Genomic DNA, 15,034 nt, shown 5'->3' with positions numbered 1-15,034 from the left:
ACCCAGCCGCTATGGGCCCCTGAGAAGGCGGTGGGGGGCCCCGGTGCCAGCAGTGCACCCCCCACCTCACAGCCAGCAATGTCCTCCTGGGCTATTCTGTGCGCACAGGACCTGTGATGAGGTCACGGGAGGGGCGGAGTCGGGGTCACATGACCAGGGGCTTCAACGGCTGCAGGGCTCTGCTGTGCTGGTTGTCATGGTGCTGGATGAGGTGAAGTAAGTTTCTGTGTGGTCTCAGGAGGGGTTTACAGGGTGGATGTAGCAGAGCTGTGTGTGTATGAGGTGTACAGAGCGGAGCCGTGTGTGTAGAAAGTGTACGGTGCAGAGATATGCATGTATGAGGTGTACGGAGGAGCGGAGCCGCGTGTGTATGGGGTGAGCAGAGCCGTTTGTGTACGGAGCGGAGCCAAGTGTGTATGGGTCGGGGTGTACAGAGCAGAGCCGTGTGTGTACAGGGTGTACGGAGCAGAGCCATGTGTGTGCAGGGTGTACGGATTGGAGACGTATGTGTACGAGGTGTACGGTGCGGAGCCGCGTGTGTACGGGGTGTGCGGAGCAGAGTCGTGTGTGTACAAGGTGTACAGAGCGGAGCCGCATGTGTACAGTGTGTACGGAGCAGAGCCGCGTGTGTACAGTGTGTAGGGAGCAGAGCCGCGTATGTACAAGGTGTACGGAGCAGAGACGCATGTGTACAAGTGCACGGAGCGGAGCCAGGTGTGTACAAGGTGTACGGAGCAGAGCCGCGTTTGTACAGCGTGTACGTAGCAGAGGCGCGTGTTTACAGCGTGTACATAGCAGAGGCGCGTGTGTACAGCGTGTACGTAGCAGAGGCGCGTGTGTACAGCGTGTACGTAGCAGAGGTGCGTGTGTACAAGGTGTACGGAACAGAGGTGCATGTGTACAAGGTGTACGGAACAGAGCTGCATGTGTACAAGGTGTACGAAACAGAGCCGCATGGCCGCATGTGTACAAGGTGTACGGAACAGAGCCGCGTGTGTACAAGGTGTACGGAGCAGAGCCGTGTGTGTATATAGGGGGTGTGGAGCAGAGCCGTGTGTGTATAGGGGGGTATCAGGTGCTGTAATAAGGACACATACGGCAGCAGTGGCTCAGCATTGGGGTATCAGGTGCAGTAATAGGGACACATACGACAGCAGCGGCTCAGCATTGGGGTATCAGGTGCAGTAATAGGGACACATACGGCAGCGGCGGCTCAGTATTGGGGTATCAGGTGCAGTAATAGGGACACATACGGCAGCAGCGGCTCAGTGTTGGGGTATCAGGTGCAGTAATAGGGACACATACGGCAGCAGTGGTTCAGTATTGGGGTATCAGCAGGATGAGGGGTTTGTGCAGGTTGGAGATAGATGGTGATGGGACTGGAATATGAGAAGTGAAATGTGTCTTTGTTGTATTCTCTGTAGCAGAGTTGTGGCTGGAGGAGTTGTCATATCGGTCTGGGCCAGATGGAAAAGACGTGAAAAGTGACCGATTCCATCAGAAAGAACATCAGCGGTAAGACACCAACTATACCTGTGCATTAATCGCATATGTTTTGTAGGACTGGTATTTACCACTGACCATATTGCGGTAATATCCATGTTGGTCTTTATATAGGGATTATTTTCAGTAACAGCGCAGTCATCTCCTACATCCACTATTAGGGTGCGTCACCGAGTTGTAATCACAGTTACCTAGTTAGGGGCCCACTCAGAAGTTTCGCCCCCCCCCCTAAACCGAAACCCTAGCTATGCCTCTGGCTCTCTTGTATGGTATAGTTTCTAGATGATCTGTTGGCTCACATCACACTACACCTGGATTTCCTCCTCTGTCGGACTTCCCGCAGCTCTTGTTCTTTATCCTTATACATTTTTCTTGTTTGTTTTAGTTCTTCTCCGGCTTCCTTACACTTTTCTTCCAGGTTCTGGAATTTCTCCGTAGTGTTTTCACTTTCTTTCTTTACTATGTTGTAAACTTGGTCCATAGCATGACGCATGTATTCGTTCTTGGGATCTCTACTTGCCCTCCTAACGTTTTCATCCACCTGGTGCAGACAGGTGTCCAGGAATCTCAGGATTTCCGCCTGTGTCTCGGGGTTGTGCTCATGTATTTCCACCGTGTAGTTCTCTACTTGGAAGATGTTGATGGCTCCAATCTTCTTAAAATTAGAGTAACAGTCGGCAGTCATATGTCTGTGAGTTGCGACCTTGGTGAGGACGATGATGGGATATATATCTACAAGAAATGTATTTAGATTTTAAAGCAGAAAAAGATAAATTGATTATCATTATGACTGCCTAGTTATGCAGTGATAAAACATCCTATACTGCTGTATAATGAGGGCTCCTGTGGGAGATCCATGTGTGCGTCTTGTATATTTTACCTGTGATTCTGTGAGCTTCTCGGATGAAAGATTCTATTTCCGCATATCGCTCTTTAGTGAGTAAACTTTCAGCACTGCAAAAAGGAGTGAAAATGGTTACACCCGCACTTCATAGGAAACACCAATCCTGCAGACACAGAATTCTCCAAGTCACTTCAATGTTTGTCTCCAGGTTCTCTCAACAGACTCAAAACTCATACCGGCCTCAAAAAGGCTGGAAGTGGCTACGCTGTCCCTCACAGATCCTCTGAAGCCAACATTAACCCGGTTAGGGTGGCTTTATTTCACCCTTCATCCTTTTTTATTACTCTGTGGTCCTCAGCAACCACCCAGATGGGCGGACGTACACTAGACGTTTATCTTCATCCGCCTCTGCTCCCTATCTAATTTCGTAACCTCACCTCGCCTGTTGTCTGACCACAGTCTACTCTCTTTCTCATCCCTGACCTCCTCGCCTAGCTCCCATGTCCAACAACTATCAGCCCCGCAGAAGCCTCAAACACCTAGACACTCATACTCTCACAGGTTCACCGCGACAGAGAGGAGCCAAAAGACCGCAGCGTCTGATTTCTTCTATTCCTACACTGATTAAAAGCAGTTCACCTTCATATTAATCGGTGCAGGTTTATTTTAGTAGTACAGGGGTTAATCTGCTTAGTTGAGAGCTCCTGGAAGCTTTCCTGCATTAAGGCTCAGCTGTTCACTGTTAGCCACACCCATCTCCTATTATTCTGGGCCTTGGTAAGCACTCATTGCCAGAGTTAGCTTATGCTGCATGGTTAGGAGATGGTAGTTTTGTGTTTGTTGTTTGAAGGCGTTTAGTGGATTTATCTGAGACTGTTGCCTGGTTTTGGTTGTATGCTAATTCCCCTCCTCCTGGTTTTACCCCATCCTGCACTCCCCGGTGTTTACCTATGTTGTTTGTGTGAGTATATTTGTACGGTTTGTATTTTCCTTTATCCCTGTTCGTACTACCTTGTTAGTCTGGTTGGTGTATGGTACACTACTACTCCACTCTTAACTAGTTGGGGGAACGGTACAGACTGAGGGCGGATTCAAGAGCTAAGGCAAGTTACATGGCATCGGAGTCTTCACCATTAGAAGTAATACAGGGAACAGGGCAAGCTAGGGCGCCCCTAGCATTAGGGACAGGAATGGTGCCCCTGTTCCCGGGATACCCGACAACAGAGTTGTGATACTCATGCTTTCGAACTCTAACCTACCATTGTCCTTCTTATCCTCACTCTACGACATAGACTGTTTTCTAGAATGCCACACTTGCATAAGCTTTTGACTTGGTTGCTCCTCTCATTCATGGCAGAGTGCAATGAATCAATAGACAACACTGGCACACTAACCTCACTGAAAAAGCTTTGAAAAATGTCCAGGTTTGCAGAGCAGCAATAGAGGAAAACAGACTCGCTAGACTTCAACACATTTAAACAAGCAACTTTAACATGCAAGCCGGTCCTCATTACTGCTAAAGTGGAGAACTTCACAACCCTCGTATCTTCCCAAAGTTTACTCTATCCTCTGGGAATCTGTGCCCCAACACATCCTATTATCCGCCACTTTCAGACAGAACTTAAAAACGCATCTTGCTCTGTTTCCGCGTAAGACGACTGGAGGTATAGCTGACTGGTAAGGTGCTGTGAGATGTCCATACCTCCGTACCCAAGATGAGGAGCAGACAGGACCAGTGCAGACTCAGCATCCATAGATGTGAACCTAGAACCACAGCGTCGGTATAATTCAAGACTTGGTTTATTGAAATTTTTTTACACACTGCAGTAACCCACCTCACTACCACTGGAGCTGCCGCAATCTCCCCAACCTTCTGTCTCCTTCCCCAATACAATGTAGACTAAGCCCCCAATGTCGGGCAGCTCTCTCCCATTGATGCTGGGCATCTTTCTCACAGCTCTATGAGTCTCTCGCTGCGGCTCTCACACGCGCTCCCGACTGTTTCACTTGGGTGGTCGCTCCTCATGGGTGGGCTCATATTTCTCCACATGTGCTTTATTGTACACACATGATACTATTGGACGCGCCTTGTCTCTGGGGTGGAGACCCAATGTGGAAAGTGCGCTCTGCCCCACTTTACGCTTGTGTAGGTTTTTCTTTGCTTTAGCCCTTCCAACAACCCTGCATCTAACCCCAAGTGGTGGAAAACCAGTCACTTTTTTAGGCAGGGATCACACATGCGAGGAATACGGCCAAGTCCCGCATGTTAATACCCGGAACTGCCCGGGACTCGGATCGGAGCATGCGGCTGCATAGCAATACATGGAGAGGCACGCTCCGCTCCCAAGTGCCGGTGGCAGTGCTGGGTATTAACATGTGAGACTCGGCTGTATTCCCTGCGTGTGTGATCCCGCCCTTACTCTGACCCCTTTCTATGAACATTGAAGTCTTTAATTCCTGTTTTAGGAATGGTGGTCAAATTACCAGATCCATAACAGAGGATAACAATGGCCTACATAATACTGCCTTTAGTCCCGTCTCCCCCTGGACTCTTCTCATACAACCTTAAAGTCATGAGCAATTATGCAAATTTGCATCAAGTTCCATGAAAACAGAATTGTGAGACATTACCTGTATACAAACACCGGGACGATTATCTCCCTGGAGCAATCACTGTATTTCTGATGAATCAGGTCTAATTTTTCTCTGAAGCTTCGGTCCCATTTTACTGCACTGTGATTGCGCATGTGACCTGTATAAGAGTCAGAGGAGACTTTGAAGGAGGCGCGGGGTATTTGCATGTACTCGTCAGTCACTTGTTCATTGCACAAATATCTTAGCATTAAGCTCCAGCTTATGAAAATGTTTAAATTCAGTGTTGACAGTTAATATATGATTACTACTCTTTTTTTGCATTTCCTTTAATAACAATAGCAAGCCTGCATTTTGATGGTTTCCTCATTATAGAACAAGTGCTAATTAGGCTGGGGCTACATGGTGAATAGTAATGAGTAATAAGGTGTCATCCGAGCATGCTCTTGTGATAATAAACCGTCTTCGGCATGCTCAAATTCTATGTACGAGTCCCCCTGGCTGCATGGTCAAACAGCCACGAGATATGCAGCCGCGGGGACACGAACATAATATTTGAGCACGCAGAAGACACTCTATTATCACAAGAGCATGCTCATATAACACCTTATCAGAGCACGCTCGCTCATCACTAATGGTGACACAGCCGGGGTTACATAGTCATATAATGCAGGTACATGGGGTCACATTGTGACACACAAGGTACTGCGACCGCAAAAATTTTTTGCAAAAAATCAAATTTTTGAAGGCAACTCTAATCAACGTCATTATGCTGAGACTAAAAGCGGCACAGGGTGATCTCTGCCAACACAACTGGCATGTCCATAGTTACCATAAAGGTAGAGCTTCCCTTTAAGGTACTTTCCCATATGGTAAAAATTTGGCAGATGTATTTACAGGATGCGATTGTAGTAATCGCAGGCAAATGTTGCAAATAATTTTAGCAGTATAAATTGACAAGAGCTATTGGCATCGGCGATGCTACGTGGCGATGCCCCCTAACATAGACCATAGACAAGAGGGTAAGCAGACATACCCATCTGGGCGGCCATCTCTTCCTGCTCTTCCGGGCTCATTTTGCCAAGCCCTCGGTTATCGGTGATGAGCACTTTAGATGACAGGTTATAGTCCTTTCTCTCCATTGTGATGGGTTTGTCAGACTTCCCAGATCCAGCCACATTTGTAAAGGCTCCTCCGTGGACAATATTCATGCACGTGTTAATAAAAGAGGATTTACCGTGCCCCTGCATCCCAAATAATTGCAGGCTGACCTGTTCATACATAGGTCCCGGCCTGTAATCAGAGATCCTTTGCAATGATGCGTCATTGCTTACAGAGTCCGCCATCAACAAGAAAAGACCTAAAAACCTACAAAATATTTAATGCACTTATTAGGCGTAATACCAAAGTCACCTTTAATGAAAATTACATGTTATAATATTCTGCACCCATGGAGTGAACCCACATAAAGTATTAAATACTTCAATAATACAAGTTCAGCCTCTGAGAGTTGAGTGGACGGACTGTAAGGACATGCTGTGAGTTGTAGTCCCACAACAGCTGGTGCACTAAACTGCAAAGAAACATGAGGAATAAAATCCACCGAACCCAACAAAAAAGAATCCATTTTAAGGTAGAAATAATGTAGCTGCACAAATATTGGACCTACCTGCCTTCCGAGAGAATTCCACAGCCCTCAGGAACTGTGAAGCACGGATAATATGCAAGCAGAATTTGCATGAAAGGTAATAAAAATGGCAAAGTTCTTGAGACCGTGTGTAATTACAAGATTCTTCCTGCTGTTTACAAGGAAGGGATGAAAATATTTACAGATATGTGTACAGGTGCAGATACATTGCACTTTGCCTCAATGTAGCTGTCACGACACAGCTGTCGAATGACCTGGAACCAGGGGTGCCTTTCCTGGCCCTAACATTAGGGGGCGCACTAGCTCACCCTGCTCCTCGGGATATTTCAGATGGTGAAGACGCCGGGGCCTCCGGCCTTGCCTTATCTCCTAAGATAGCCCTTCGTCTTTTCTCTCCCACCCAGGAAAGAGGGGGCGCTCCTGTGCACCTCAGTACACCAACCTGACAAACAGGGCAACAAAGACAAGGGGTAACTGAAAACTCCACACACACAAAGTATTCACTCATATATAACAGAGGAGTCCAATGGGATGTGTAGGGAGGGGGAATAAAGCAAAACAGGGAAGAATAAGGGATTATCAAGTGTACAAACCAAACAACAGTCACTGATAACTCTAGCTCTCCTCATATCAACATCTCTACCTCCTTTTGTCATGCAGCAAAAAGCTACCGTAACTCTGACGAGGATTAGTATTAGGCCGGGGTCACACTGGCGAGGAATACGGGAGAGTGAGAGGCGCTAAAAGCACGCATTAGACACGGACCAATGATTCTCTATGGGGTCCCTCGCACCAGCCGTATATTTCTCATCCGTATTCTACGCTCCGTGCCAATCGCAGCATGCTGGGACTGTCAGCGTACTACGGCCATAATACACCAATGCAAGTCTATGGGTGCGCAAAAAATACGGATTACACACGGACCAGACATGTGACTTGCGAGAAATACGCACCCGGTGTCTTTTAGCAAAGGTGGCAATTCAGTGCGCTATACAGTAAACTGACACTGACAGGTGTAATAAAGAAACGAAAGAATAGATATATACACATAGAATACATATAAATATATATATATATGCATTCTATGTGTCTATATCTATTCTTTCTTTCTCCTTCGTCTCATTGGGGGACACAGAGACTGTGGGTGTGTGCTTCTGCCGTCTGGAGGCCGACACTAAGTGTACAAAAAAAGAGTTAGCTCCTCCTCCGCCGCATACACCCTCGCCCCTAGGCCGGGCGTAACTCAGTTTTTGCTTAGTGTCTGATGGAGGCACACGCAGTCTGGAGTTCCAGACTAGGTTTTTTTTTTTTTTTTTTTTTCTTTTTCCCTTTCTTTCTATGAAGATAAGATAGGGGCGACGGATCCTATAGAGAGGATCCGATCTCCCCAAATCACCAACGGGCGACCACGTGTGAGTAACCCTCCACGTGTCCTCTCCCGCACCGAGGGACACATCTGGGACTTTTTTCCAGACATCTATTTTTTATCGAAAGAGGGGCAACGCGTCCTGATTAGAGGACTCGGTTTCCCCACAACTTCATCAGGCGCGTGTGAGCAGAACCAGTGGTCAGCCTCCACGTTGTTCCTCTCCTACTACAGCAGTATGGAGGCCCCGTCCACCCCTTGGTTGTGAGTCCAGGGGGCTGAATCGGAGGCGCAGGTGAGAGCGGGAGCGGGGGCGGCGATAGAAGTGGGGAAGAGGCCGCGAGTAAAACCGACAGAGCACCCCCCCCCACCCACCCCCCGAGGTGGTCCTGCTCACCTTTTCTTATATGGGGCGATCTGTTCCTGCAGCGCACCGCAAGTTGGCGCTGGTGACCCGGGCTCCGCACGCCGCGTGTATCGCCGGGGGCTGGTGGAGCGCGGCCGGAGGCCCGCCGGCGGCCGCGGCCCCACTGCAATCGCGCGAGGCCGCGCGCCGACTTCCGGTGGTAGCCGGAAGTCCCGCCCGCTGACTTCCGGTGGTAGCCGGAAGTCCCGCCCGCTGACGCGGCGGTGGCAGGCGGCGAATGCGGAGACGCGCGATATAGGTTCCGGAGAGTCTTCCGCCCTAACGCCTCGCATCCACGCAGGGGTACTGCGGACAGGAGCCGGTGGGTGAGTGTAACTCCGTTTTGGAGAACCACGCTGCTTGTCACGGAAGAGGTTACCCTCCTCCTCCTTCTACTCTGCCTTCAGCCTGTGCAAGTATGTCTGCCAAAGGGAAAGCTCACTCTTTCCTTTACGCGGTTTGCGTGTCCTGTGGGGTCAGGCTGCCAAAGGCACAGGCGGGTAAATATTGTGAAGCCTGTGAGTCGGAGCGCGCCCAGGAGCCCCCCACTGTTTCTGAACCCAGGGGTCAGGACCCCCCGGAATGGGCGGTGTCCTTATCGCAGTCTATGCTGTCCCTTACAAGGGCAATTGAATCCCTTCAGGGCCCGGGCAGGAGCAGGGAGGGGGGTCTGCCAGCGGAAGAGAGCTCGTCCTCGTCTCAGGACCCTCCAACCATTAGAGGTCGCTCCAGTACCAGGCAAGCTCATATCAAGAGGGTTCGTTCCCCGTCGGCCGGACCCTCCGGGGCTTCGGCGGCGGGTATTAGGGCATCCCGTTCCCCGTCTCTGAGCTCTGGGAGCGATCAGGATGAAGGAGAGGAGGAAGAGGCCTGGAATCTAGAAAGTCTGGGGTTCCAGGATTCGGTGGACAGTCTCATTGAGGCAGTCAACCAGACATTAGAGATCGAGGACGATGTGCCCACAGTCTCAGGTCACAAGGTCTCTTTTAAGAAATCCAGGCGACCACATAGAAGATTTGCCACGCATCCGGAGTTTGAGGAGCTAGTCCAGAAACATAGAGATCACCCGGATAAGCGTTTTGCAATGCAAAAAGCGCTGCAGGCAAAGTATCCGTTTCCCCCTGAGCTCCATAAGGCTTGGGTAGAGTCGCCAGTAGTGGACCCTCCGGTATCACGTTTAGCATCAAGATCGCTATTGTCGATACCCAGTGTTTCCTCTATAAAGGACCCAACTGATCGCCTCATGGACGGGCTTGCCCGCTCGGTATATGAAGCAGCAGGGTCGGCTCTGGCCCCCTCCTTTGCGGCGACTTGGGTGGCTAAGGCCATGGTTTCGTGGGGGGACGCTCTGTATAAGGCCCTCCAGGACAGGGATCTCCCCGCGGAGGTCTTAGAAGTGGCAAATCAGATGTCAGGAGCAAGTGATTATCTTGTCAGCGCCTCACTAGACGCGGCCGAGTGCTCGGCGGTGGCGGCGGCGAATGCGATCGCCATTAGGCGTGCATTATGGCTGAGACTGTGGAAAGCGGATTCTATCTCTAAAAAATCCTTAACCTCATTGCCTTTTCAGGGCAATCGACTGTTCGGTGAGAAGCTGGATAGGCTTATCTCAGAAGCCACAGGGGGTAAAAGTAGTTTCCTTCCGCAGCAGAGAAGTTGCCCGGCATTCAGGCAAACGCAGAGGCGTTTTCGCCCCTTTCGTAGCCCCTGGGGGGGGACTTCGGCCAGGGCGTACTCCTCCGCAAACGATGGCCAGAGTAGGGAAAAACAAGTCTCTTACAGGGCCAATCCGCTGGGTAGAGGCCGAGGCCATTTACCCAGAGCGAAGGGGGCCAAGCCCCAAAAGCCTCCAGCTAAATGACTGGAGGCACTCCGTACCTACGGACGACAGAGTGGGCGGACGCCTACTAAGGTTCAGCCACGTTTGGGTCGCAGTGACACGCGACACTTGGGTGGCAGAACTTGTATCGTCCGGGTACAAGATAGAGTTTGTAGGACGGCCACCTCAGCGATTCTTCCGTTCGCGACTTTCCAAAACAGATGCGCAGGCAGAGAGTTTGTTACAGGCTGTAACATCGCTACAGCACAAAGGGGTCATCGCCCCAGTGCCGCAGGGCGAAGAGTCGCAGGGGTTTTACTCCAATCTTTTTTCGGTCCCCAAAAAAGACGGGACTGTGAGGCCGGTTCTGGATCTAAAGATCCTAAACAGATTCATCAGGGTCAGGCGATTCCGGATGGAATCCCTCCGCTCGGTCATTGCAGCCATGGATCCAGGGGAATTCCTGGCCTCAATCGATGTGCAGGATGCATATCTGCATATTCCGATATTCCCCCCACACCAGAGGTTCCTGCGATTTGCGATCGGAGGACGTCACTTCCAATTCGTGGCTCTGCCCTTCGGTCTGGCCACTGCCCCCAGAGTCTTTACAAAGATAATGGCGGTGGTTATGGCCATCCTGCATGCACGGGGCATAACGGTGTTACCTTACCTGGACGACCTTTTGGTAAAGGGGCCGTCGTTTCAGGAGTGCCAGGACAATGTCAGTATTACTCTGGATACCCTGGCCCGTCTGGGCTGGCTGATCAATTGGAGCAAGTCGTCTTTAGTTCCAGCCCAAAAAATCGTGTTCCTGGGCATGATTTTCGACACCTCCCGGGGGCTGGTGATCCTCCCTCAGGACAAGGCGCAAAAAATCAAGCAAGGGATACGGAACCTTCTACAGCCGGGCTCCAGATCCATCCGGTATGGCATGAGTGTTTTGGGCAGAATGGTGGCGGCGATAGAAGCAATCCCGTTTGCCCAGTTCCATCTCCGTCCGCTTCAGCATGCGCTCTTGACAGCATGGGACCGGAGGCTGCTGTCTCTCAGTCATCGGTGCAAGTTGTCTCCGCTGATACGGGGTTCACTCCGGTGGTGGACTCGCGACTCGTCTCTGGTCCAGGGGAAACCCTTTCCCCCGGAACAATGGTTGGTGGTGACGACCGATGCAAGCCTGCAAGGTTGGGGGGCAGTTTTCCAGAGTCACATAGCCCAGGGGCGGTGGTCCGTTCAGGAGATAGTTCTCCCGATCAACATTCTGGAGATACGGGCAATACGATTGGCCCTACAACATTTCCAGTGTTTCCTGAGACACCGGCCGGTGCGCATCCAGACGGACAATGCGACAGCAGTAGCATATGTCAACCATCAAGGGGGCACGCGCAGCCAGGCAGCCATGCGCGAGGTCGGACTGGTACTACGTTGGGCGGAGAAGAACCGCGTGGTAATTTCAGCGGTGCACATTCCAGGAGTCGAAAACTGGGCGGCAGATTTTCTCAGCCGACAGGGGGTCGCGGCAGGGGAATGGTCCCTGCACCCCGAGATCTTTCAGCAGATCTGCCAACGGTGGGGGACACCAGACGTGGACCTTATGGCATCCAGAGAGAATGCCAAAGTACTAAGGTTTGTCGCTCGATCCCTCGATCCGCAGGCAATCGCAGCAGACGCGCTGGTGCTCCCGTGGAGCCAGTTTCGTCTCCCGTACTTGTTCCCCCCGCTACCGCTGCTTCACAAGAGTTATCAGGAAAATAAGGAGAGAGAAGGTTCCAGCAATTCTGCTGGCCCCAGATTGGCCCCGGCGGGCCTGGTACGCAGATCTGGTCCAACTAGTGGTGGACGTACCCTGGCGTCTTCCAGATCGGCCGGACTTACTGTCCCAAGGGCCGATCTGCCATCCGAACTTAGGGGCCCTGTGTTTGACGGCGTGGCCATTGAATCTTGGCTGTTAACACAGGCAGGATTCAGACGCGATGTGGCGGCCACGATGGTGAGTGCCCGAAAGCCTTCCTCAGCGAGGGTGTATCATCGGACTTGGGAAGTTTTCTTCCGTTGGTGTAGGGATCGTGAAGTGGCTCCTCTGGTTTTTTCGATCCCCAACGTACTGGCTTTTCTACAGGCAGGGCTGGACGCAGGGTTGGCCCCGAGTTCCCTCAGAACGCAAATCTCGGCCCTGTCGGTACTTTTCCAACGAAAAGTCGCTTCCGTCTGGCAGGTTAGGACGTTTATGCAGGGGGTCGCACATTTAGTACCCCCCTATAAGGCGCCGACGGAATCATGGGACCTGAATTTGGTGCTCAGAGTCCTTCAGGAGGCCCCTTTCGAACCATTGCAAGAGGTCTCCTTACCTTACCTGTCCAGAAAGGTCGTTTTTCTAGTAGCCATAACGTCTATTAGGCGGGTTTCGGAATTGGCGGCCTTATCTTGTAAACCACCGTTCCTAACCTTTTATAAGGATAAGGTAGTTTTAAGGCCAGCTCCCCCCTTCTTGCCGAAGGTTGTGTCTGCATTTCATATCAACGAAGACATCGTCTTACCCTCGTTTTGCCCGGCACCGGTGCACAGGGTAGAGAAGGCTTTGCACACCCTGGATCTGGTAAGAGCTCTTAGGAGGTATGTGACAAGGACGGCGCCATTCCGCCAGACAGACGCTCTATTCGTGGTTCCAGAGGGTCGGAGGAAGGGGCTCGCTGCGTCCAGAGCGACTTTGGCCAGATGGGTTCGCCTGACGGTCCAAGAAGCTTATCAAATCAGTGGCACGCCGGTTCCGGCAGGGATCAAGGCTCACTCGGCACGGGCAGTGGGTGCCTCATGGGCACTACGACACCAGGCTTCAGCGGAGCAGGTATGCAAAGCAGCTACCTGGTCCAGTTTACATACGTTTGTCAAACATTATAACGTACATACCCAGGCATCCTCGGATGCAAGCCTGGGAAGAAAGATTCTCCAGGCAGCAGTTGCGCACCTCTAATCAGGGGCGCAAATTAGCAGGGATTGGGTGAGCTAAGATCCCGCCCAGAGGACTGCTTTAGGACGTCCCACAGTCTCTGTGTCCCCCAATGAGACGAAGGAGAAACATGGATTTTTGTGAGTACTCACCGTAAAATCCTTTTCTCCGAGACGCTCATTGGGGGACACAGCACCCACCCTATCAGCCAGTTGGCATTTACTTATTTTGAGTTTTACAAATCCTTGTACAAGGTTTAGGGTGGCCCCCTTTTTCAGACATATAGTTTCTTGCCTGAGTTTAAGGCGCGTTCTCCTACTGCTTATGCACTAAACTGAGTTACGCCCGGCCTAGGGGCGAGGGTGTATGCGGCGGAGGAGGAGCTAACTCTTTTTTTGTACACTTAGTGTCGGCCTCCAGACGGCAGAAGCACACACCCACAGTCTCTGTGTCCCCCAATGAGCGTCTCGGAGAAAAGGATTTTACGGTGAGTACTCACAAAAATCCATGTTTCTTTATTAAAACTGTCATAGGGCTCCATTATATGTCCATTTTGCAAGCCTGCGAGAAAATCTCGCCATACGGATGCTTACATGCGCAAAATACGCAACCACACCTTGATTACGGATGACATACGGAGCACTGTTTAGGGGTCTATCATCCGTATTACGCATGTAAAATACTGACCGTATTTTGCGCAGGTTAGTATGACTCCAGCCTTAGAGCCCAGATTATACAGGGAAAAGAAGTGACTAACCGAGCGCAGCTGAGAACAGCGATTTCCAACATGGCCGATTAACCCCTGTTCTACTGGAAGGAATAAACATGTTTAATGTTTAATAAACCAGAGATGTGCTTTTTTCTCAGCAACAGAGTAGGAGCAACCGGACGCTGCGGTCTTCTAGCTCCGCTCCGTGGCAGTAACCTTGTGACAGTAGCCTTATGTAGAAAATTAACCATTATAATACTGCCCCCTATGTACAAGAATATAACTACTATAATACTGCCCCTATATGCAAGAATATAACTACTATAATACTGCTCCTATGTACAAGAATATAACTACTATAATACTGCTCCCTATGTACAAGAATATAACTACTATAATACTGCTCCTATGTATAAGAATATAACTACTATAATACTGCTCGTATGTACAAGAATATAACTACTATAATACTGCTCCCTATGTACAAGAATATAACTACTATAATACTGCTCCCTATGTACAAGAATGTAACTACTATAATACTGGACCTATGTATAAGAATATAACCACTATTATACTGCACCTATGTACAAGAATAGAACTACTATAATACTGCCCCTATGTACAAGAATATAACTACTATAATACTCCCCCTATGTATATGAATATAACTACTATAATACTGCCCCTATGTATATGAATATAACTACTATAATACTGCTCCTATGCACAAGAATATAACTACTATAATACTGCTCCTATGCACAAGAATATAACCACTATAATACTGCTCCTATGCACAAGAATATAACTACTATAATACTGCTCCTATGCACAAGAATATAACTACTATAATACTGCTCCTATGCACAAGAATATAACTACTATAATACTGCCCCTATGTACAAGAATATAACTACTATAATACTGCTCCCTATGTACAAGAATATAACTACTATAATACTGCCCCCTATGTACAGGAATATAACTACTATAATACTGCTCCCTATGTAAAGAATATAACTACTATAATACTGCCCCCTATGTACAAGAATATAACTACTATAATACTGCCCCTATGTATAAGAATATAACCACTATTATACTGCCCCCTATGTACAAGAATATAATTGCTATAATACTGCCCCCTATGTACAAGAATATAACTACTATAATACTGCCCCCTATGTACAAGAATATAAC

At 49.6% G+C, this 15,034-nt stretch overlaps 1 protein-coding gene and 1 long non-coding RNA gene across 2 annotated transcripts in view; one reads left to right on the top strand and one right to left on the bottom strand.

The window, feature by feature from the left end:
* The first annotated feature begins 1,423 nt into the window (after positions 1-1,423).
* Positions 1,424-15,034, top strand: part of LOC141069236 (uncharacterized) — a 31,953-nt gene continuing 18,342 nt past the window's right edge. The window contains exon 1 of the long non-coding RNA XR_012226532.1: positions 1,424-1,515. This is a non-coding gene — a long non-coding RNA (uncharacterized lncRNA). The remainder of the gene's footprint in view (positions 1,516-15,034) is intronic.
* LOC141069233 (uncharacterized) lies at positions 1,592-7,550 on the bottom strand. Its single transcript, XM_073558684.1, has 5 exons — positions 6,609-7,550; positions 5,976-6,307; positions 4,979-5,099; positions 2,384-2,457; positions 1,592-2,235 (listed from the first exon to the last, which is right to left on the bottom strand). Exons 1-5 carry the CDS (start codon positions 6,677-6,679, stop codon positions 1,799-1,801), a joined length of 1,035 nt encoding a protein of 344 aa, XP_073414785.1. The 5' UTR covers positions 6,680-7,550; the 3' UTR covers positions 1,592-1,798.

The sequence above is a fragment of the Dendrobates tinctorius genome, unplaced genomic scaffold (genome assembly GCF_039654945.1).
Source record: "Dendrobates tinctorius isolate UK_male_01 unplaced genomic scaffold, ASM3965494v1 ptg000257l, whole genome shotgun sequence".
In the NCBI taxonomy this organism is placed as follows: Eukaryota; Metazoa; Chordata; class Amphibia; order Anura; family Dendrobatidae; genus Dendrobates; species Dendrobates tinctorius.
This window is presented reverse-complemented; position numbering and strand designations above follow the sequence as displayed.

Excerpts from the sequence above, each read along its gene's own strand:
- LOC141069233 (XM_073558684.1), bottom strand. The coding sequence starts at position 6,679 with ATGCAAATTCTGCTTGCATATTATCCGTGCTTCACAGTTCCTGAGGGC. Across the intron at positions 6,308-6,608 it reads GGAATTCTCTCGGAAGGCAG|GTTTTTAGGTCTTTTCTTGT; the intron begins GTAGGTCCAATA and ends AATATTTTGTAG. Across the intron at positions 5,100-5,975 it reads AGAGATGGCCGCCCAGATGG|GTCACATGCGCAATCACAGT; the intron begins GTATGTCTGCTT and ends ACTCTTATACAG.